General features: G+C 44.2%; 1 protein-coding gene across 4 annotated transcripts; it reads left to right on the forward strand.

Moving 5' to 3' along the window:
- Window positions 1–25,118, forward strand: LOC118395796 (ras association domain-containing protein 8-like). Of its 4 annotated transcripts, XM_035789729.2 has the most exons (8): window positions 6–354; window positions 12,710–12,813; window positions 14,166–14,303; window positions 14,583–14,766; window positions 16,045–16,868; window positions 17,285–17,482; window positions 17,792–17,942; window positions 20,215–25,118. In XM_035789729.2, the coding sequence occupies exons 4-8, from the start codon at window positions 14,664–14,666 to the stop codon at window positions 20,328–20,330; spliced, it is 1,392 nt and encodes a 463-aa protein (XP_035645622.1). In that variant the 5' UTR covers window positions 6–354; window positions 12,710–12,813; window positions 14,166–14,303; window positions 14,583–14,663; the 3' UTR covers window positions 20,331–25,118. The 4 variants fall into 4 exon arrangements, with proteins under 4 accessions (XP_035645624.1, XP_035645623.1, XP_035645622.1 ...); XM_035789731.2 differs by lacking the exon at window positions 12,710–12,813 and having other exon boundaries at window positions 1–354; window positions 17,792–17,982; window positions 20,215–20,323; XM_035789728.2 differs by lacking the exon at window positions 12,710–12,813.

A 25,118-nucleotide genomic window follows, 5' to 3' on the forward strand; every position in this document is an offset into this window, starting at 1 on the left:
AAAAGGGTCCATAATGCCTTGCGGTGTTACAGTTCCGATGCAATGTATTTACAGGCAAAAGTAATGAAATGGGGAGAGGCAATTTTCCGCAGCATATTGGTCAACCTGCAATGGTTATAGCAGGGACAGTGCATTGTTAAACTTTCAGCCAAGGATATCACAATGCTGCTAATTTTCTCATGATGCAGTTCTCTCTTTGCTGTGGACCGTGTCACGTTGTCGCAGTTCGTACAAGTGATTTATAGGCTTGCGCCGATTCCATTCCTCTACAGAATTTATTTTTCCTAAACTTCAGTCCCGATAGAGAAGACTGAGGGGGACTTCTGTTGGTGTTTCGGCACCTACAACGCGAAGGTAAGAGATTACGTTTGTATTTTCCCCGCTAATGTTAAAGTATTACCGTTATACTGTGTTTCTAAAGTAACTACCCTTCACAACATTATCCCAGGTGTAATAACACGGGGCAGGGATAACGGAAACAGTATTATCAGGTTGCATAGTGGAACATGTGTGCCCCTTGCAATGTCGCGGTTTCTTTCTTGCCATAAATAACATCACACTTTCAAAACAATAGTACAGCATTCAGGGAAATTTCCCAGACTTGTTTACTCTGTGACCCATATATAGGCTACATTCATGCATTGGCTCTTTATCTGATAATAGACTATAGCCCATACGTTTATATAATATAATAATAATAATAATAATAATAATAATATAATAATATATGTTTATAAACAATGAATAATGGTTGATAATGTATACATTTCTCCAATTACGAATATCCTATGAATGTACATACCCCATTTCCCATTCACAATTAAGCTTTTAACACTATTTGATGTAGGCTACCTACAGGGCTATTTATGAGGACTATGATTATATTTCCAATTACCCACTTTAGAGACTAACTGTAGAGTAGGCCAATACAATATTTTGGGGGATATGATGTATTAGAGCAGTAGTTGTGCTCCCTGTTTATTGACACTTTCATCAGTTACAATCAGCTTTACACAGATGTTGAAGCAAACCGTGTTGGCCAGTAGATAATGTATATCAGTAACAGTGTTGTGTTCTTTGGGCTGCCTACTGTACACCACTGTCTGTTTGATCATAAAATATTAAAGAAACAGGCCTACTCCATAAAACCTGTTTAATTTTTCTATGATTAAGAAGCTGTAGTATCTTCATTAATCCCACAGCTGTGTTAAAGCATGTGTTCAATTACTGCTCTAATGAACTGATGAGACTGCCAGAACATGGACTAAAATAAACCCATGTCTTGATCATGCACAAACCAACCCTCCAAACCCTTAACCAGAGCAGAGGCCAGCAGACCGGGTCTGTTGCCCCAATCAGTGGTGCTGCTATGGCCCTGCTCCCGGCTTCAGGCTGGCACTTCAAAGCTGGTCCACTTATAGAGCCATCATGGCAGGAGAACAAAGGCGGTATTATTTCTGCTGACTAAACGTGTCGTCCAGGTGTTCAGGATCCTGCCAGTGTTGACCTCCCGACTAGGGGAGGGGAGGCGAGGGCCACTCTGGAGTCTAATATAACATCCAGCCAGCCTGATGTTATGGAGGGAGAGGTGAGAGGAGTGTGTGGCTCCAGAAGTTCCTCATGGAAAGCTTTACAGGAGTTGGGGCAATAACCGTGGCAATGGCGTGACTGGGGCTGGTTTTAATCCCTGGTGAGGGATGGACGTCTCAAACTCCCTCTCCTTGGAGATCTTTGGATTAAGGGGATGGAGGGGATGGGGGGGTAGCCTGAATTCTGAACAAGTGTTTGGCTGGAAGGGTGAGCTCGAGCCAGCCTTAGTTTTTGTCCCTTCCAGCATAATTCAGGTGGCCTTCTTTAACTACAGGACATTTTCTGGCCAAACTTCAGCCAATTACCTTGTAATTACCTTAACTCAACTTTTTGTATTTTCTTAACTGTCTAGACATATTTATTTTATAGTAATTTCAAACTTGCACAAATACAAATGTTTTCCACTTTGACTCTAGTATAACGTACATACAGAGACCCCACCCACACAAGCAGAACATGTATTTTTGTTCTGAATAGCAGAATAGCAACTTCAATCTGTTATTTATTTGTAACTAACTCTATTAAAGGTGGTAGGTAGTAGGTAGGTAGTAGTCAACCTAATGCCATTTTGGACCTGGTCTGACCTGAGAGGATGCTGCTGCTGGCAGTGTGGAGGAGGGAGAACCAATCACAAGACTCCTTGCTGACATTCATTCCTCTTTCTTGTTTTGGTATTTATGTGGAAATGGGAGTGGGGCTCCTGTTTATAAAAAGCAAAAATGCTTGTTTTAAGTAATTCAATAATAAGATTTACCCAAAGATTTAGCCTATTTAGCTTAGTTTTTAATCATAGATTGTAATACAGTCCTAATTCCTTCCTCCCAATATAAACATAGTCTGCCCACAAAATCACCCACAAAAATAGCCTGGCATTCTGTAGACTATATAACTGATGTAGTCCTTTAGCTGTGAGTAGAATCTATTGTGTATTCATGTTAAACACAGCCCTGAGATCAGAGGGCTGTGAACAGAACCAAGCTTATTTCCACGTCATGGCCCATTGCATTCTCACCAGCCAGGAATGCACACTCTGGATGTTATCAGTCTCCACGCTGCAGGATCAAGGCCCATCTCTGGAGGGAGTTCGCCTGCCGGTGCTCTGCTGGTGCCCTGTGACGACCTGGCTCCACAGTTGTCATTTATTTTTTTAAATTTCACCTGTATTTAACCAGGTAGGCTAGTTGAGAACAAGTTCTCATTTAGAACTGCGACCTGGCCAAGATAAAGCAAAGCAGTGCGGCACAAACAACAACATTTGAGGGGGGGGGGGGCATATAATACAAGTCTGTCTAGATGCCTGGCACTGGCATGGATATGTAGTGGAATTCCTTCCTATAGAAAAGATAACTGCACACATGATATGAACTCTGTATATTTATTGTGCTGATGTTTGTGGTAAGAAACTCCTCCCAATAGCCCCCACCCCAAAGCTCCTCTATGCACTACTTCCTCAGTCTTGCATACCAGGCTGTTTTGCATTGTGGTATATAGGGCTGAGGCTCTAGTATGACCAACTACCCAGATCTGTTGTGTGTATGAGGCATGAGAGTAAGGCCAGGGCAGCACTTGATGGCTAACTGGGGAGATTTAAAGGCATAGTTTGTCAGCCTACTCCAAAACATGCACGCACGCACACACGCACACACACACACAAAAGAGTCCCCACCACCACCACAATAAAACAGAATCTGTCTCTTGCTATGGCTGGAAAACGGGGATCCATTTCACAAGAGGCCTAGTCTGGTACCAATTACACTAGAGTGTATACATTTCTAGTAATTACAACGTAGCCGTGCAACAGGAAATTCTATTTCAATTAAAGTTCAATAATGGAAGTAGTTTGTAAGCACCAGAACCCCTTATTGCACTACACTCTGTAAAAAATAACTCATTATGGATTGTGGGGGGATGGGCTCTGTTTTACTTTTTGTCATCAGGATAATGTTGAAGTAAATGTTTCTTTTGTTTTTATATATCGCTACCTCTGGTGTATCTCTGCTCTCATACCTTCAATAGCCTTCAACCTCTCCCCTTTGCCAATAAGTAGGGATGCACGATATATCGGTGAACATATCGGAATCGGACGATATTAGCTAAAAATACCAACATTGGTATCAGCCAATGTCTAGTTTAACACCGATGTTAAAAACTGATGTCAAAGCTACTTTGCATACCTATATATTGTAGGTACATGACGTAATGACGCAACGTAAAATGTTGAGCTACACTTGCAACACAACGTTCCTAACCTAGCCCACAATATCTGCTATGTGGATCGAGCAGTCAACAAGTCAAGCAGTCATTTGAAAGAGTAAGACAATTTCAGTGAGACAACTCAAAGGTGAAATCCATTAAAGCCAAGATAATGGAATTCATTGCCCTTGACAATCAACCGCTCTCTGTCGTGGGCACCGGTACACACTACAAAGTGCGCTATTTTTTAGATGTTGTCCTACCGGAGTTACACAGTAATAGCGTCACTGCTATTAGCTTCACGACATACATACTATGGAACGCCATTTGGGTCTTTGCATGTCAAGAAAGATACAGTAGCACTGTCAAAGCTGTACAAGTCTGCAAACACCGGCCACGAACAATGAGTTTACAATATGCGTTGGTAATAAAGCATCATTTGTTTGACCTCAACTAAAAGCTAACTTTAGCTTGGTACCTAGCTAGCACCAATACAACCAGGCTGAAAACAATGACCAGTAGAAACTGCAGTCATTTTCATTATTCTTAGCAATGATTTAGGAATCCTTGTGAATAAGTATTAGCTAGGTTGCCACTTGTTGTTCGCCTATTGAAATTTAACTTTAGTTCATGAAAATAAATAGCTAGCCAGCTACTTAACCCTTGCCCAAAGCTAACGTTATAAGCAGCCAGCTAGCTTCATCTGGCTAGTGAGGCTCGACCTGAATGGGTTATGTGTTGTGAAGCTAGCCACAATAAGGATTAGGCCCAATAGTGGAATTTGCAGTTTGCATTCAAAAGAAAAGTATGCCATTGACAGTGATGCAAATGAATAGAAATAGTAGAATTATGCCATACTTTTATTTTGAATGCTAACCACAAAGTCCACTATTGTGGCTAATCCTTATTGTGGCTAGCTTCACATAGATGGGTCCAACCACCATTAATCAAATAAGAACGGTCTTATAAATTAGGGATATTTTAGATGATGACACCTACCCATATAGTTAGCTAGCTAATATGTTAAGCTAGGGGCTTAACATATTATGTGATGTGCAGTCATATTCAGGTCCTGATTGGTCAACAAGCTTATTTGACACATCACATAATGTTATTTGACACTCAAAGACCCAAACGGCGTTCCATAGAAATCCTGGTTGAGAATGAAACGACTGAACAAATGAACAACGAAACAGCACAGCAAGTAAGTGAAATAAATAGTTTTTGATGATGTTTTACAGGTAATGGGGGCATACGTAAATGCCAACAAAATAACTTTTTGGTCCGTGTGGTGTGTGTGTGTGTGTGTGTGTAACCTTTATTTAACTATGCAAGTCAGTTAAAAACAAATTCTTATTTACAATGGCCACCCTATGGGACTCCCAATCACGTCCGGATGTGATACAGACTGGATTCGAACCAGGGACTGTGGTGACGGCTCTTGCACTGAGATGCAGTGCTTTAGAGCGCTGCGTCCGTGTGTGTTAACTACTATAGCCGACTCTTTTCTCTGTATACATCAATGATGCTGCTGGAGATTCTCTGATCCACCTCTACGCAGACGACACCATTCTGTATACTCCTGTATACTCCTGACTCTGTGTTAACTAACCTCCAGACAAGCTTCAATGCCATACAACTCTCCTTCCGTGGCTTCCAACTGCTCTTTAATGCAAGTAAAACTAAATGCATGCTCTTCAACCGATCGCTGCCCGCACCTGCCCACCTGCCCACTGTCCTCCTACACTCCTTATCGACTCCCACCAAGGAAGGGTCTTGCATCCACCCAGTATTTCCTCCCATGTCCAACTCTCCTTTACCTCCTGGGCACGCTGCTTGGTCCTGTAATGGTGGGATATTCTGTCACGACTGTCATATGAAGAATTGGACCAAGGCGCAGCATAAGTAGAGTTCCATATTTTAATGATAATGAGACTTCCAAAAAAACAAAGACATAACAATCGTGAAATATGTACTGCAAGTTCATTAATTCTTTGTTGTTTTGAAGTTTCACTGTAATAAATATGTGGAACTCTACTCACACTGCACCTTGGTCCACTTATTTATTCGATGGACATGACAGGGGGCAATCAAATAAAAACAAATGTTATTTGTCACGTGCTGAATACAACACCTTACTGTGAAATGCTTACTTACAAGCCCTTAACCAACAATATAGTTCTAAGAAAAATAAGAGTTAAGAAAGTTTACTAAATAAACTAAAGTAAAGGAAATAAAAGAGCAACAATAAAATAACAATAACGAGTAGCGAGTAGCAGCAGTGTAAAAAAGGGGGAGGGGGGGGGTCTATGCAAATAGTCCAGGTAGCCATTTGATTAGCTGTTCAGCATTCTTATGGCTTTTGGACCTAGACATGGTGCTCTGGTACCGCTTGCCGTGTGGTAGCAGAGAGAACAGCCTATGAATAGGGTGGATGGTGTCTTTGGCAATTTTTCTTCCTCTGACATCGCCTGGTATAGAGGCCCTGGATGTCAGGAAGCTAGGTCGCAGTGATGTATTGCGCCGTACACACTACCCTCTGTAGCGCCTTGCAGCCAGAGGTAGATCCATTACCATACCAGGCAATGATGCAATCAGGATGCTCTCGTGGTGAAGAACATTTTGAGGATCTGAGGACCAAATCTTTTCAGTCTCCTGAGGGGGAATAGGCGTTGTCATGCCCTCTTCACAACTGTCTTGGTGTGTTTGGACCATGAGAGTTTGTTGGTGATGTGGGCATCAAGGATCTTGAAGCTCTCAACCTGCTCCACTACAGCCCTGTTGATGAAAATGGGTGTGTGATCAGCCCTCCTTTTCCTGTAGTCCATGATCATCTCCTTTGTCTTGATCACATTGAGAGAGAAGATGTTGTCCTTGCACCACACTGCCAGGTCTCCAACCTCCTATGAATAGGCTCTCTCATCGTTTTCGGTGATCAGGCCTACCACCGTTGTGTCATCAGCAAACTTAATGATGGTGTTGGAGTCGTGCTTGGCCATGCAATCGTGGGTAAACAGCGAGTACAGGAGGGGACTAAGCACACACCCCTGAGGCGCCCTAGTGTTGAGGATCAGCATGGGCGACCCATCAAGAAGTCCAGGATCCAGTGTATAGTCCCATAGTCCTTATCTTAGGGATGAGCTTTGAGGGCACTATGGTGTTGAACGCTGAGCTGTAGTCAATGAATAGCATTCTCACACAGGTGTTCCTTTTGTCCAGCTGGGAAAGGGCAGTGTGGAGATTGCGTCAGCTGTGGATCTGCTAGTCCGGTATGCAAATTGGAGTGGGTCTAGGGTTTCTGGGATGATGGTGTTGATGTGAGCCATGACCAGCCTTTCCAAGCACTTCATGGCTACAGATGTGAGTGCTACGGGTCGGTAGTCATTAAGGAAGGTTATCTTTATGTTCTTGGGCACAGGGACTATGGGGGTCTGCTTGAAACATGTAGTTATTACAGACTAGGCCAGGGTGAGGTTGAAAATGTCAGTGAAGACACGTAGCTAGTTGGTCAGCGGATGCTTTGAGTACATGTCCTGGTAATCTGTCTGGTCCTGCAGCCTTGTGATTTTTGACTTGTTTAAAGGTCTTACTCACATCGGCTACGGAGAACGTGATCACACACAGTGTTGCTTGCCTCGAAGCGCGCATTGAAGTCATTTAGCTCATCTGGTAGGCTCATGTCACTGGGCAGCTCGTGGCTGTGCTTCGCTTCGTAGTGTGTAATAGTTTTCAAGCCCTGCCACATCCAACGAGCGTCGTGGCCAGTGTAGTAGGATTCAATCTTAGTCCTATATTGTCGCTTTGAATGTTTGATGGTTTGTTGGAGGGCATAGCGGTATTTCTTATAAGCGTCCGGGTTAGAGTCCCGCTCCTTGAAAGCGGCAGCTGTACCCTTTAGCTCAGTGTGGATGTTGCCTGTAATCCATGGCTTCTGGTTGGGGTATGTATGTATGTATGTATGTATGTATGTATGTATGTATGTATGTATGTATGTATGTATGTATGTATGTATGTATGTATGTATGTATGGTCACTGTGGGATGACGGCATAGGTGCACTCATTGATGAAGCCGGTGACTGATGACTCCTCAATGCCAACGGATGAATCCCGGAACATATTCCAGTCTGTGCTAGCAAAACAATACTGTAGCTTAGCATCTGACCACTTCCGTATTGAGCAAGTCACTGGTACTTCCTGCTTTAGTTTTTGCTTGTAAGCAGGAATCAGAAGGATAGGGAGGGATCTTTGTAAGCGTCTCTGTGTGTGGAGTAAAGGTGATCTAAAATGGATTTAACTGTCCCTGCATTAAAGACCCCGGCCACTAGGAGCGGCGCCTCTGGATGAGTATTTTCTTGTTTGTTTAAGGCCTTATACAGCTCATTGAGTGTGGTCTTAGTGTCAGCATCGGTTTGTGGTGGTAAATAGAAAGCTACGAAAAATATAGATGAAAACTCTCTTGGTAAATAGTGTGGTCTACAGCTTATCAATAGATCATTTACCTCAAGCGAGCAAAACCTTGAGACTTCCTTAATATTATATTTCGCACACCAGCTGTTATTGACAAATAGACACAGACCGCCACTCCTTGTCTTACCAGAGGCAGCTGTTCTGTCTTGCCGATGCACGGGAAAAACAGCCAACTGTACATTATTCATGTCGTCGTTCTGCCACGACTCTGTGAAACGCAAGATATTTAATGTCCCATTGTTAGGATAGTCTTGAACGGAGCTCATCCAGTTTATTCTCCAATGATTGCACATTGGCCAATAGGACAGATGGTAGAAGTGGGTTACCCACTCGCCGACAAATTCTCACAAGGCACCCAGATCTGCTTCACCCTGTATTGGCAGTCTCTTCTTCATGCGAATAATGAGGATTTGGGCCTGGTCCGGTGTCAGCAGTAAATCCTTCACGTCCGACTCGTTAAAGAAATAATCTTTGCCCAGTTCGAGGTGAATAATTACTGTTCTGATATCCAGAAGCTATTTTCGGTCATAAGAGACAGTTGCAGAAACATTATGTACAAAATAAGTTACAAAAAATTTGAGAAAAAAACACACAAAATAGCACAATTGGTTTGGAGCCCGTAAAACGGCAGCCGTCTCCTCTGGGGCCATTGACATCTATCATGGAAAAATCAGGCGTGGAACAAGACTGTTTTTTTCTAGAGGACCTTTGTCCTTAAAACAGCTCAGTGGTTCCCCAAGGGGTTTCTCCCAATTCCCAGAGTCAAGTTGTGCCTGATTCTTTGTGTTAGCCCCATGAAGAAAATCCATTTTGTTTCTCCTCAAACGGCCATTTGTTCTTCATGTAAATGCATCATATTCATACCAGTCTACTGCAGTACAGTTCAGCAGGAATACATCATAGTTGTAGGCCTAAATTAAAGAAATAATATTAGAATTTCTTCCATGACATATCTTGCATCAGGTGCTGTCACTCCTCCATGCTGCTTGTCCTTCAATTTACAGGGAATCAGTGCAGACAGAGTATTTGCGCTATGAGATAATGATTTAAGGGTTGCCCTTATCCTTCCTACCTATGGTCACAAAACCTCACCCCAGCACAGCCATATTTCCCATGGCTCAGAGATGTACATGATCACTCTATAGGATACTATCTCTGTTCTAGAGTTTGGGAACCTGGGCCAGCTCCTGGCCTGGTAAAGTGATAGCAGTGCGTGGCCCGTCCCCCTGTATGTGTGAGGACCCAAAGGAACATATGGTGACTTTCACCAGTATGAGTCAGTGAAAGTCCTGGCCTTGGTGCCAACTCTCTGTACTCCTGCAGCCCCGGGACCTTTGGGCTGACAACAGCACGAACAGCCATAGGAGCAACCTGGGTCTCAGCGGACACACCGCCCACAGTACCCTGTACTCACACACCTCACTGGGCAGACAGGAAGCCAGCCCAGAGACCACCAGCCTGAACTCTGAAGCTGTGCCACATTGAGACAAATGACAAAAAAAGCATCTTGGGTCATCTGTGACTTGGGCTGTTTTGGGTTTTACGTTACAGCAATAAAGCATCTATTTTTTTTGCTGTTCTTGGAGCTGAAATGGAATGTGTTGGTATGTAGTGTAAGCTGTGCGTCTCACGGAATGCTCCTTGGCTCAGAGTTGTGATCAGCTCTACAGGATCAGGGCATGGGCATCTCTGCAGGCTGGCAGGGAAAGGGGCAGAGTTGGCAGAGAGATGGACCTGTGCCCTGTGTGCCACTGGCTTGGCACCAACCCCTATGTTGTCCTATATCATTGTCAGTTATATACATACTGTAGTGGACTTGCTGGAAAATGGTCAATACAGGACTAAGATTGAATCCAACTACACCGACTCTGAGGCTCGTCAGATGTGGCAGGGCTTGAAAACTATTATGGACTACAAAGGTAAACCCAGCCGCGAGCTGCCCAGTGACGCAAACCTAACAGATGAGCTAAATGCCTTTTATGTTTGCTTTGAGGCAAGCAACACTGAAGCATGCATGAGAACATCAGCTGTTCCGGGCGACTGGATTACCAGGAGTACCACGTGTACTCAAAGCATGCGCGAACCAACTGGCAAGTGTCTTCACTGACATTTTCAACTCTCCCTGATCTATTCTGTAATACCTACATGTTTCAAACAGACCACCATAGTCCCTGTGCCCAAGATAGTGAAGGTAACCTGCCTAAATGATTACCGCCCCGTAGCACTCACGTCTGTAGCCATAAAGTGCTTTGAAAGGCTGGTTTTGGCTCACATCAACACCATCATGCCGGAAACCCTAAACCCACTCCAATTCACATACCATCCCAACAGATCCACAGAGGACGCAATCTCAATCGCACTCCATACTGCCCTTTCCCACTTGGAAAGGGCAGTATGGAACACCTACATGAGAATGCGGACCATTGACTACAGCTCAGCGTTCAACACCATAGTACCCACAAAGCTCATCACTCAGCTAAGGACCCTGGGACTAAACACATCCATCTACAACTGGATCCTGGACTGTCTGATGGGACACCCCCAGGTGGTAAGGGTAGGCAACAACACATCTGCCATGCGGATCCTCAACACTGGGACACCTCAGGAGTGTGTGCTTAGTCACCTCCTGTACTCACTGTTCACCCACGATTGCATGGCCAAGCACGACTCCCAACACCATTATTAAGTTTGCTGATGACACAACAGTGGTAGGCCTGATCACTGACAACGATGAGACAGCCTATAGGGAGGCGGTCAAAGACCTGGCATTGTGGTGCCAGGACGACAACCTCTCCCTCAATGTGAACAAGACAAAGAGCTGATCGTAGACTATAGGAAAAGGAGGGCTGAACAAGTCCCCATTAACATACATGGGTCAGAAATGGAGGGGGTCGAGAGTTTCAAGTTTCTTGGTGTCCACATCACCAACCAACGATCATGGTCCAAACACACCAAGACAGTTGTGAAGAGGGCATGACAACACCTTTCCCCCCTCAGGAGACTGAAAAGATTTGGCATGGGTCCCCAGATCCTCAAAAAGTTCTACAGCTGCACCATCGAGAGCATCCCGACCGGTTGCATCACCGCCTGGTATGGCAACTGCTCGGCATCTGACCGTAAGGCACTACAGAGGGTAGTGCGTACGGCCCAGTACATCACTGGGGCCAAGCTTCCTGACATCCAGGACCTATATGCTAAGCATGTCAGAGTAAGGCCCAAAACATTGTCAGAGACTCCAGCCATAGTCATAGGCTGTTCTCTCTGCTACCGTATGGCAAGCGGTACCAGAGCGCCAAGTTTAAGACCAAAAGGCTCCTTAACAGCTTCTACCCCCAAGCCATAAGACTGCCGAACAATTAATAAATGGCCACCTGGAATATTTACATTGACCCCCCTCTTTGTTTTTAAACTGCTGCTACTCGCTGTTTATTATCTATGAATAGTCACTTTACAAATTACCTCGACTAACCTGTACCCCCGCACATTGACTCGGTACCGGTACCCCCTGTATATAGCTTTGTTATTGATATGTAATTTTCTTGTGTTACTTTTTGATAAAACATTTTTTACTTTAGTTTATTTTGTAAATATTTTATTAACTCTATTTCTCGAACTGCATTGTAAGTAAGCATTTCACGGATAGGTCTACACTGTTTGTGTTCGGCACATGTGACAAATATAATTTTATTTTATTTGGTGTGTATTTCCTGTTTGTGTTTACTGAATGCTAAGCTTATATGGATAATATGTCATATTGTAATACCTGCCAACGTGTGTTACAACATGGTATTAAGGCGCATTAGTACCCTCACATAACCACTGGCTGTTTTCCTGGGGGGGTTGTACAATTATAAAACCAAACTGGTTCTGTCTAATAAATCAAATCAAATTAAATGTATTTATAAAGCCCTTCTTACATCAGCTGATATATCAAAGTGCTGTACAGAAACCAAGCCTAAAACCCCAAACAGCAAGCAATGTAGGTGTAAAAGCACGTAGGCTAGGAAAAACTCCTTAGAAAGGCCAAAACCTAGGAAGAAACCTAGAGAGGAACCAGGGTATGAGGGGTGGCCAGTCCTCTTCTGGTTGTGCCGGGTGGAGATTATAACAGAACATGGCCAAGATGTTCAAATGCTCATAAATGACCAGCATTGTCAAGTAATAGTAATCACGGTGAACAGGTCAGGGTTCCACAGTCGCAGGCAGAACAGTTGAAACTGGAGCAGCAGCATGGCCAGGTTGACCCAGTTTCATGTCAGTTTCATGTTAACCCCCCGACGCGTACACACACACACACAGTATTCCAGTGTCCATTCATGCCCCTTTGACCTTTTCACTCCCCTGGAAAAAAAGGTTGAACAAAATGGTGACAGAGTATTGGGTCAGTGCAGAAAAATCTCCCAGGGTCCTATTTGTGTGTGACTCGCAGCCTGTTTCCTTCCATCCCTCTATCTGCAGTCTGCTGCCATTTAAGGGCAATCTGGATGAAGAACAAAAGCACTTTCTAACCAGCTGTAAACACACCAGGAATAGAGAGATCATGAGCCAGGCCAGAGATAAAGGTGAAACACACACACACACAGGGTTTGTTTGCAGCCCTCATTTGCCTGGTCCTAAAATGATAAATTGTTATTTCAAAGCCCCTAGTTCTATTTAGCTGAACTGATTTTATCTCGCAATGCTGTTTCGTGTTCCGGACCCACTGTGTTTAGCAAAGCACCATGGGAGAAGCAGTGTGTGAGTGCGTGTGTCTGACCGTGTGTGTGCATGTGTGTCTGTAAGGCACAGCAGCTTGCCGAGGCTGTGCTAGATGACAAGAACATGGAGAGGGCACGTGAGGGGTGGAGGAGGGTGGGGGAGATGTGGAGGGGGGTTAAGTGACCAGCAGAGGGATAGAGCTCTGTGCTCAACTGCACTGTGAAGGTCAGCCCTCTAGGGAGCATCGCAGCTCTGGACACTGGCCATCTATCTACTCTCTCTTCATAGACTTTCATAGACTCTCTCCTTGAAGAGGACTGCGATGGAGCGGAGCTGGATTTTCCTTTGAAAAGTCCCTAATTTAATCTGATTTCATATTGACTTTTCTTCCATGGTCCATTGTGTGGCAGGAAGGAATGTGTCAGACTGCATGGACCAAGGACACTGGCCATGTTTTGTTTTCTACTCAGAGTCTACTACAGTCACAAAGGCAGTCTTGTTAATTTTGTCTTGAATGAACTTGACTGGGAAGGGATTGGGGTTCAAAATTAATGTGAGACAAACATGCATTTCTGATAAAGCTGGTAGTCTTCAGCCTATGTCCTAAATTCTTCAGTGTTTACCACATACTTCATTGGATTACTACAGTGAAGCTATTTTGGATCTCATACAGTGAACAACACACAGAGCATTATGTAGAGAACCAACTAAAGTTTCGGCCATATGTTCCTCATCAAATCGAGCCAGAAGCACAGACATACACTTCACTTTTCCTTTTCAACACATCGTGTGCATATTTTCCCTGTTCCCTTGGTGGTCATTCTCTCACAAGAGGACTCTTAAGTCTTTTCTGTGTGTATACATTTGCACAATAAAACGTCTTACTTATCGTAGGATCTCTTTGAAAAGTTGGCACATCTGCGGTAAAATATGAGATCCTCGACTCTTGAGACATCAAAAGAAAGTAATTGTTCCCTTCATCCTCCTCATCCTCTCCCTCCTTTGTTGCAGTCTCTCTTCCTGCCCCCTCTCCATTTCACCTTTCACTCACTTTTCCTGCACACCTCCTCTCTATCTCACTGACGCAATCTTCCTGCTCTCTCCTCACTGTTGTTTCCTCACAATTCTCCACAAAATAACAGGAACTTGGCTCAGAGCATCAGTACTGGCAGGCTCTTCCTGTCTAACCCCCCTAAAGACATGTACCTATTCACAGAGCCAGGATGAAAACAACAATGTCATGTCCAGCTGGTCCCAGAATGCCTGGCTGGGAGGTTTGACGGTTCTTCACCAACTGTTTGAGCCATCCTCCTTTTCCTCAACAGCCCCTAAAAATAGTGGCACACATTTTCAGGTTGGTATTGTTTTCAGGCCATGATGAATGAGCCTATCTCCTCACAGACTATACTGACAACAACTTCTACATGTACAAAATAAATAGTTTTACACAATTCAAAAGATCCTCAGTCAGTGGGTGAGGAAATCGCAATATTTCAACTAGAAACTTATTTCAAACAGTTGGTCCAGTTTTTTCCAGTTCTGGGCAGAGAATCCAAATAACCAAAACAATGTCATCTTAAAAGTGCTTCCTGACCAGGTCCTTCCTGTTTTGCTCTGTGTTCTCCCTCCTCAGTGAGGTGGTGGCCAGCTGGAGCTTCCAGGAATGATGGGGCCAACCCACCGCAGCAGGCCCCCTCGCTGCACCTGACCCAGAATGGAGCTTAAGGTTTGGGTGGACGGGGTCCAGAGGGTCGTATGCGGGGTCACCGAGGCAACCACCTGCCAGGAAGTGGTCATCGCTCTGGCCCAGGCCATAGGTGAGCTCTGACCTATGACTCTTGACCAAGACTTCAGGATGTTTGTTTTATGTGTGTTTGAAGTATAAAAAGTATTGTCATTTAAGCCTGAAGTAGGACTATACTTTGTTTTATGAATGTGCTTTGCGCTTCCTTAAGGATTGTATTGACATAGGGAGTAGTAGAAGGATCATGTAATGCACCTCTATTTTAACCTATTTACCAGTGAGGCTTTGGTTACGTAGGCTACTGTCTTTGTCACCAAGCCAAAGTTGATTGACTGCGTACAATGTGGACTAGTGTGGACTAGTGGACAGTGAAGAAGATATACTGATTCTCAGTAATGTGTTGCTTGTTTATGAAATGGTGATTAATTTTACTCCAATTTTAATCAGGAGCCGTGTTAAAATTAGGCTTGCTGCAGAAAATGTAATAGCCTGTCGCCAATTGAAAATATGCATAATGAAATGAATAAATATGTGTTCCTCTCCTCCTGCCTACACCTCAACCTCTTGGTGCTGTAGTGAGAGATAGAGGATCTTAGTCAGAGGCTTTATTTGGATCAGATTCCCCCTCCTCCATCCATCCCTCCCTCCCTTCATCCCTCCATCCATCCCCCTCTCTCTCGGTGAGAGAAGAGGAATGGAGCAGCCTGTATTGACATCACTTCCCACTATGTGGGGCAGGCGGGAGGAGGGAAAGTCTGACTCATCCTTCCATCGCTCGCCAGGAAGGGGAAAAGCATAACCACTTATTGAAGCCCCATCTCCTCCTCTCCCCTGCCTCTCATACTTTTTTCCCCCTCTTTTTTTAATTTTTAAACTTTTTCTCCCCAATTTCATGGTATCCAATTGTTTAGTAGCTACTATCTTGTCTCATCGCTACAACTCCCGTACGGGCTCGGGAGAGACAAAGTTTGAAAGTCATGCGTCCGCCGATACACATCCCAACCAAGCCGCACTGCTTCTTAACACAGTGCCATCCAACCCAGAAGCCAGCCGCACAAATGTGTCGGAGGAAACACCGTGCACCTGGCATAAAGCTGATAATATTGAAATAAATCAAAATAAAGCTGAAATAAATCATTCTCTCTACTATCTGTCATTTCACATTCTTAAAATAAAGTGGTGATCCTAACTGACCTAAGACAGGGAATTTTTACTAGGATTAAATGTCAGGAATTGTGAAAAACGTAGATTAAATGTATTTGGCTAAGGTGTAAGTAAACTTCCGACTTCAACTATATGCTGACATACACAAAAAGCCGACATCTGAATTTGTCTTATCTGTTTTTTCAAGGCCGCACTGGGCGCTATACCCTGGTGGAGCAATGGCGAGACACAGAGCGCCACCTGGCCCCCCACGAGAGCCCAGTGGCCTCCATCAACACCTGGGGTCAGTATGCCGGTGACGTCCAGCTGATCCTGCACCGCACAGGCCCCTCCCTGACTGAACGCCCCCCTTCCGAGGGGCCCCCGCTTCGAGGCCCGGAACGCGGTCTCCACCGGCAGAGCCTCCCCCCACTTGCCAAGCTCCGCCACCCCAGTGAGCGCTCCCTCTGCCGCCGTGAGCCGCGCCGCAAGTCCCTCACCTTCTCTGGCAGGCCCCGGGGCCTCCGGGACACCCTGAGTGGAGGCCGGGCTTGGGAGGAGAGGGAGGCCGAGGCCAAACGACGTCTCCTACTCCAGGGGAACGGTGGGAACCAGAACCACCACCACCATGTAGCAGCCGAAGCGGTAGCCCCAGGGGGGGCAGTGTCCCCCGGCATGTGGACCTGCCGCATGGATGACTTGGTCAGACTGGTGGGGCTCCAGAGAGAGACTCTGGGTGTGCTGGAGAACAGGCTGAAGGCCTATGAGGCTGAGCTGCAGACCTGGGGTGGGGGACGGGGAGAAGGAGGGGGAGAGGAGGTAAGGGGAGCGGCAGGGCTAGTGGAGGAGATAGTGAGGCTGGAGAGACGACTGAGGAAGAACGAGGTGGAGATGGAGGAGGAGGAGTTCTGGGCCAGCGAGCTGCAGATTGAGCTGGAGAGCGAGAGGCAGCTAGAGGACAAGCTTGAGGAGCTAACGGGACGTCTGCAGGGCGCTAAAGTCGACCTGGGGGACAGGATGGTTCTGGTACAGGTGGGTTGGGCACACCTCAGATTTATGACTCATGGGCATTCGTTAGATATGTACAAGTGGCCTGGACACTATTATTGGTCGCCTAAATTGTACGAAACTGCACTTGCACTGTTCCACTTTTATAAAGTTTTTGTCATTCTAATTCTAATTCGAAATGTTACGATTTCTGTTGAATATGACATTGTTATAACCCCTTAACATTAAAGGTGTACAGGCACATTGCATCACCATTTTAAAGAGAGACAATGCCTGTCCTCTCTCTGAATGTCTCTCTATGCATTTCTATGCACTTCCATCTGTATTTAAGCCTGACTACCTACAAAACAGATGATGTGGCTAGGGTGCTAGGAATCATATCTTCTCCTCACCACCTCTTACTCCTATTGGTCTCAAAATAAAACCTGTCTTTGTGTCAGGGTGTGGAAGCGGGTCTCGAGGAGGAGCGTCTGCGGTGGGAAAGACAGGAGACTCAGAGGGTGAGCGAGGTGGAAGCCAGGGCGCAGTTGCTTAGGGCCCGCACGGAGCTCAAGACCCAGGACAGACAAGCCGTCCAGCTAGAGAGCAGCTGCAGAGCCGTGGACAGGTCCCTGAGCCAGAGTAGCAAGAGAATGCAGGTCAGACACATGCATTGACATGCACACACACACACACACACACACACACACACACACACACACACACACACACAAAAAACACTGATGCATGACCGTACACATAAACAAATGCACATAGAGACACATATACCGTGTTGAATGAACATACTGGTGGGCACACACACACCATGAGCAGATTGTTGGGGCATAACATGTAGCCCACCCACGCACCAGGAACAGATTACCAGTCAGTATGGCTGCAGATTATGGAAGTACAGATGGCAAAAAATATAGATTTATATATTTGGTCAATCTGTATCTCCACTTCAGGAGATGCAGCATGAGCTGGAGCAGCTGACCAAGGAGCTGAGACAGGTCAACCTGCAGCAGTTCATCCAGCAGACTGGCACCAAGGTCACCGTGCTGCCAGCCGAGCCCAGTGAGGATGAGGAGGAGACTACCCACACCGGACAGGGCACAGGTCATTTACTTCAAATGAGCTAGATGCGTCAATCCTCTGTGTGGGTGCAGCCTCTTGCATTGCTCTGATCTGCAATATCTTTGGTTTTCACTACTGCTCGTGGTCATGTCATATTGCTGAGTCTCAGTTTATTCACCTTATTCATTGTAAGGCATAATAATCACATATTATGTGATTCACTGCTGATCAATTAAACACAACCAATAACAAGACTGTCCACACTGAACAAAGACATGCAACTTCATGACATTGGCTATATCACTACCACTGTGCAGAAGGTGGATTTACATGCCATTTCCCTCATCGGGTGACATATCTGTGGAGCAAAAAATACTGTCAACCTTTAAATTAAATCATGCTGCCATCACGCAAATTAAATCATGCTGATTCATTTAATGACCATTTTTGCACAGATCTGGGATCTTTTGCATGACGAAAATGTAACCTTTTCATTCTGCTCTTCACTGCTCTGTCTGCCAGGTCACTTAGTCAGTCCCACTAAGGTTTTTCTACAGCAGTTATCATTTTCTATGTGCCGTCCGTCTGCCTGCTGAGAGATGATTACTGGGCTACAGAGAGCAAGAGCACGAGCGAGCATTTGTTTCGCCCCCTCCAGTGGAACTTATGGTCTCCATGCCAACGGCTGCTAGCCGCCACCTCATCTCTCCCTCTCTCCCTCCGTCATCATATCCCTCCATCACTCTCTCCTTCCATCTCATGCTCACCCGTTTTTGTGATGGACTCAGTGGACTGTATCTTGCCTGCCAAGAGGCTAGGCTGGCCTGGCAGAGAGAACAGAGTTAGACAGAGAGCTAAGAACACTGTGAACACTGAGGCTTGTTAAAAGGCTTTGGGAGAGAACAAACTATTCAAGAGTCACCAGGTGGTCTTGGAAAACCTTTAAAGACCTTTGTATAAGACTTGAATTTGAAACGGGTGCTGAAGGAGTGTGTTAGTGCCTAATCAAATTGAATCAAATGTTATTTGTCATGTGCTGAATACAACAGTTGTAGACCTTACCGTGAAATGCTTACTTACAAGCCCTTATCCAGTTTTGAGAAAATAGAGTTAAGAAATATTTACTAAATACACTAAAGTAAAAAAATATATATAAAGATAACTGACACAATGAAATAACAATAATGAGGCTATGTACAGGGGGTACCGGTACTGTGTCAATATGCGGGGGTACAGGTTAGTCCAGGTCATTTGTACATGTAGGTAGAGGTAAAGTGACTAATAATAATTAGTGAGTAGCAGCAGTGTAAAAACAAACGGGGGGGGTGGTGTCAATGTAAATAGTCCGGGTGGCCATGTGATTAATTGTTCAGCAGTCTCATGGCTTGGGGGTAGAAGCTGTAAAGGAGCCTTTTGGTCCTAGACTTGGCTCTCCGGTACTGCTTGCCGTGTGGTAGCAGAGAGAACAGTCTATGACTTGGGTGACTGGAGTCTTTGACAATTTTTTGGGCCTTCCTCTGACACCGCCTAGTATATAGGTCCTGGATGGTAGGAAGCTTGGCCCCAGTGATGTACTGGGCTGTACACCAGCACAGGTGGCAGGTAGCCTAGTGGTTATAGCGTTGGGCCAGTAACCGAAAGGTTGCTAGATCGAGTTCCCGAGCTGACAAGGTAAAAGTCTGTCGTTCTGCCCTTGAACAAGGCAGTTAACCCACTGTTCCCCTGGTAATAAAATAGCACTACCCTCTGTAGTGCCTTTACGTTTGGATGCCCAGCAGCTGCCATACCAGGCGGTGATGCAACCGGTCAGGATGCTCTCGATGGTGCAGCCATGTTAGAGACTGTAAAAAGACTGTGGTTTTATGCACTAAACCAGACCTTTTTAAAATATCCTCTATATCCAGACAGCAGTACACCTTTAAATCCCCCCTCACCCAATTGTTTTTCCAGATCACTTTTCCAAATATGTTTTTATAACTGTATATTACCATGTGCTTATCATGACTTATCATTACCTCATGTGAATTTATAATAGTAGTCATGCTAATGGTTTTCAATTTTGTAAAGCTATTCGTTTAATGTTCATGTCCTTCTAATAACCTAGCAGGACATGTGTGTTGAATCAGTTATAGCCCTCCATGTTTGGCCATTGAATCAACTGCTATGGCTGGTGTCCTGCATGGTTCAATGCTGACACCCTGTGGTCAGACCTAGTAATGCATGGAGGAACATTTAAATCTGAGAAGTAGATTTGAAGGTAACAAATATCTAAAGCAAAATAAAGTAACAAATTATCTCTTTCTCTATCTTTCAGACTTGGTTCCTCTGTCCGGTTCCCTGAAGCGTCCAGTCTCCTCGATGCCCGGTCACCTTCGGGTCCTGCAAAGCCCGCTGACATCTGGCTTGAACCCAGAAGGGATCTACGTGTAAGAGGACACAGAGGGGGATATCTATGTTCCATGCCAGCTGGCCCCCTCACTACCAACCTAAAGGTAGCCTGCTTGGTAGTCTGGTCCCAAAACGGTTGTCTTTAGCCAACTCCTCTCCTATTCACTCCTAGTCAGGAGTTGGTTATATACAGATCTGGGATAAGACTAGCTCAAGGATGTAATAGCATGATACTTCAGTAACACTCTCCTGTCATGGATAAAGGACCTACACTTACATAGAGGATATGGCTAGAGGCCATTGTGTACAAGCACTTCTAGTCTCCCACATGGGACAGCACATGATGATTGCTCCAATGATGAAGGGAAGACTATGGGTAACCTATCTGACTGCAGGATGGGGCACTTAGCTTGGATGAACAGTGTAGAAAACATTAGGAACACCTGCTCTTTCCATGACATAGACTGACCAGGTGAATCCACGTGGAAGCTATGACCCCTTATTGATGTTAAATCCACTTCAATTAGTGTAGATGAAGGGGAGGAGACAGGTTAAAGAAGGATTTTTAATCCTTGAGGCAATTGAGACATGGATTGTGTCTGTGTCCCATTCAGAGGGTGAATGGGCAAGATAAAAGATGTAAGTGCCTTTGAACGGAACGGGCTATGGTAGTAGGTGCCAGGCGCACCGGTTTGGGCATGTCAGGAACTGCAATGTTGCTGGGTTTTTCACGCTGAACAGTTTCCAGTCTGTATCAAGAATCGTCCACAACCCAAATGACATCCAGGCAACTTGACACAACTATGGGAAGCATTGGAGTCAACATGGGCCAGCCACATCTTGTAGAGTCCATGCCCTGACGAATTTAGGCTGTTCTGAGGGCAAAAGGGGTGCAACTCAATGTTAGTAAGGTGTTCCTAATGTTTGGTACACTCGATGTAGTTGAAATAGACAATATAGCAACAGACATAAGAACCATGTGTCATAGCCCAAATGGTTGCCTATCTATGGAAACCTTGTGACTAAAAGTGATGCGTATTTATCATCATCATCATCGCCATTATCATCATCATTATCATCACCGTTTTCACCCCTTTAAAGTGCAATTACTTTATTTTTCATTTAAATGAATTAAGCTCTAATGTAGCTACATTTGGACTGCATTGAGTCATGGATGAGATGTCGATATGGTGGCCCTATGGGGCAAAGTAGCTTTTCATGGATTTCTGTTTCTGAAGCATTTACACTGTGTATTTATCATATCAAACTTTGACCCTCAGCTCACATCAACCAACATGCAGACTGTTTCTGCTCTGTTCTGATTTTCATTATACACTAGGTACAGTACAACATACAACCAGTGGTTAAAGGTTTTATTACTGAAGAAAGGATAGATGGTAACCTATGTGTCCATAAGTGTTAATATGTCAATTATTGTCAATAAATTGATATGTCATATGCGATATGTCAATTATTGTCAATGCATATTTCATATACAATGCCTTCGGAAAGTATTCAGACTCCTTTACTTTTTCCACATTTTGTTACGTTACAGCCTTATTCTAAATGGATTAAATAAAACCTTTTCCTCAGCAATCTACACACAGTACCCCATGATGACAAAGCAAAAACAGGTTTGACCCTTTGCTATGAGACTCAAAATTGATCTCAGGTGTATCCTGTTCCTATTGATCATCCATGAGATGTTTCTACAACTTCATTATAGTCCACCTGTGGTAAATTCAATTGATTTGACATGATTTGGAAAGGCACACACCTCTTTATATAAGGTCCCACAGTTGACAGTGCATTTCAGCAAAAATCAAGCCATGAGGTCAAAGGAATTGTCCGTAGAGCTCCGAAACAGGATTGTGTCGAGGCACGGATCTGGGGAAGGGTACCAAAACATTTCTGCAGCATCCCCAGGAACACAGTGGCCTCCATTAATCTTATCAAATTAAATTGTATTTGTCACATGCGCCGAATACAACAGTGAAACGCTTACTTACAAGCACTTAACCAACAATGTAGTTTTAAGAAAATACCTAAACAAAAGTAATAAATAAAAGTAAGAAATAATTAAAGAGCAGCAGTAAAATAACAATAGCGAGGCTATATAAAAGGGGTACCGGTGCAGAGTCAATGTGCGGGGGCACCGGTTAGTCAAGGTAATTGAGGTAATATGTACATGTAGGTAGAGTTATTAAAGTGACTATGCATAGATAATAACAGAGAGTAGCAGCAGCATAGAAGAGGGAGGCATTGCAAATAGTCTGGGTATGCATTTGATTAGATGTTCAGGAGTTTTGGGGTAGAAGCTGTTTAGAAGCCTCTTTGACCTAGACTTGCCGCTTACCGTGCGGTAGCAGAGAGAACAGTCTATGACTAGGGTGGCTGGAGTCTTTGACAACAAAAAAATCTGAAATGGAAGAAGTTTGGAACCAGCAAGACTCTTCCTAGAGCTGGCCACCCAGCCAAGCTGAGCAATCGGGGGAGAAGGGCCTTGGTCAGGGAGGTGACCCGAGAACCCGATGGTCACTCTGACAAAGCTCTAGAGATCCTCTTTGGAGATGGGAGAGCCTCCCAGAAGGACAACTATCTCTGCAGCACTCCACCAATCAGGCCGTAATGGTAGAGTGGCCAGACGTAAGCCACTCCTAAGTCAGGATATAGGCAAAGATGAACGGAGCAAAGTACAGAGAGATCCTTGATGAAAACCTGCTCCAGAGCACTTAGGACCTCAGACTGGGGGCGAAGGTTCACCTTCCAACAAGACAACGACCCTAAGCACACAGCCAAGACAATGCAGGAGTCGCTTCGGTACAAGTCTCTGAACGTCCTTGAGTGGCCCAGCCAGAGCCCAGACTTGAACCCGATCTAATAACTTTGGAGAGACCTGAAAATAGCTGTGCAGCGACGCTCCCCATCCAACCTGAAAGAGCTTGAAAGGATCTGCAGAGAGGAATGGGAGAAACTCCCCAAATACAGGTGTGCCAAGCTTGTAGTGTCATATCCAAGAAGACACGAGCCTGCCAAAGGTGCTTCAACAAAGTATTGAGTTAAGGGTCTGAATAAGGGTAAATGTAATATTTAAGTTTTTTTAAATATATATAAATAAGCAAATTTTCTAAAAACTTGTTTTTGCTTGAGGTATTGTGTGTAGATTGATATTTTTTTAAATTTAAGAATACGGATGTAATGTAACAATGTGGAAAAAGTCAAGGAGTCTGAATAATTTCCGAATGCACTGTATGTGATATGACAACTGATCTATTCACTTATTGAAATGGTAGAATACTGTAGATAGTATAAAGCTTGGTCGCTATTCACATTTATTTCCATTACTGAGGAAGAAGAAGAACTTTGGCAACTGTGTATGTACTTTACGCAATATTGTTAATGCAACAGTATTGAATGAACCGCCAGTGTTCGTTTTCTCTTTTATCTTGCTCTGACAATATGACTATGTTACTATGCCAAAATGTTTAAGCATATTCATCTGTAAAGAAATGTGACCAAAGATTAGGTCTTATTGCATCTGTTTGGTTTTCCAAATAGCCATATCTGAATACTTATTTAAAGCTAAGTGACAGTAAATCGACTTGTAAGATCCTAAGAGGGAGTGGTTTGCCTCAATTGAAAGATATGCAACACTGATATAAAAGGTCAAACTGATCTTAGATCAGCACTCCTACACTGAGACACGTTTATGAATACAGGCCCTGGGACCAGGCTAGAGTAGTAGTGCTGCTCTAAGATCAGTTTGACATTTTATATCATAATGAATACGATTATATGGCCAGAGAAGACCAGTTTTCCCTGTCTTGCCAATTCCTTGGCATGACAATGACCAGAGGAGTTGCCAAAACAGCACAAACTGATCTGGAACCAGGCTAATGCAATACACCACTAATACACCATTGACTAAGGGCTTGATTCAATCTGTAGCACTGAAGACCTGCACTATGGAGCGATTGAAATTGAAAGGCAATGTTCCCGTGTTTGTGGAGACTGCATTTACATTAAACGCTGCATATGTCATCTCAACCTTTCAATCGCGCTGTAAAGCGGACCTTCAGCGCTACTGATAGAATCAAGCAATAAAATCTGATAAAACAACACTCCATTTTAGTCTCTGCATTAAAGAAGAAATGGGCCAATTATTGTTGTACACAATATCATAATTGCCTTCAATGTACGGAATGGCCTGTCTCATTGGTTTTGATAAACAAATGGTTCACTGCTACTCATCTTTTAATAAGTTCTTAACAAGTGCCTTATGCTTATTTCTACACATATACAAATAATGTAAAGCTTTACCAGGAATTATTCCAACGATGACCCTGCTCTGTTCTAGCCTGGTCACAGATGTGTTTGTGCGGTCTTGCTAACTCCTATAGTCATTGTTCCGCCAGTGACCACATGAGTTGGCAAGACAGCACATACAGATCTGGGACCAGGCTAGCTGTGTTCATTGTGTGAGTAAGATGTTTATGGAAGAAACAGGTGGTTCGACTTTCATTTGGGATAGATTTAGTTACAGCCTATATACTTACCATGGTTTTAGCATTCATTTTCCACCTAAGGTAAAGTGGGTGGCTGTATAAAAAACACTTGTACGTTTTCATAGGTTGCTTTGGTCAGTGTTTACAATTTGATGTCTTGTGCATTCCCATGTTAAGAAATCAACTGTACATAGCCACATGTTTTATTTTCCTGCATTAATTCACAGAAAATTGTTGAGAGATGTATGGATACAATTGGCTGCTGATGTGACATGGATTGCATGATTATAATAAAACGATATGACACATTTTTTGTCATCTTATA

The sequence above is a fragment of the Oncorhynchus keta genome, chromosome 17 (assembly GCF_023373465.1).
Source record: "Oncorhynchus keta strain PuntledgeMale-10-30-2019 chromosome 17, Oket_V2, whole genome shotgun sequence".
Taxonomy (NCBI): Eukaryota; Metazoa; Chordata; class Actinopteri; order Salmoniformes; family Salmonidae; genus Oncorhynchus; species Oncorhynchus keta.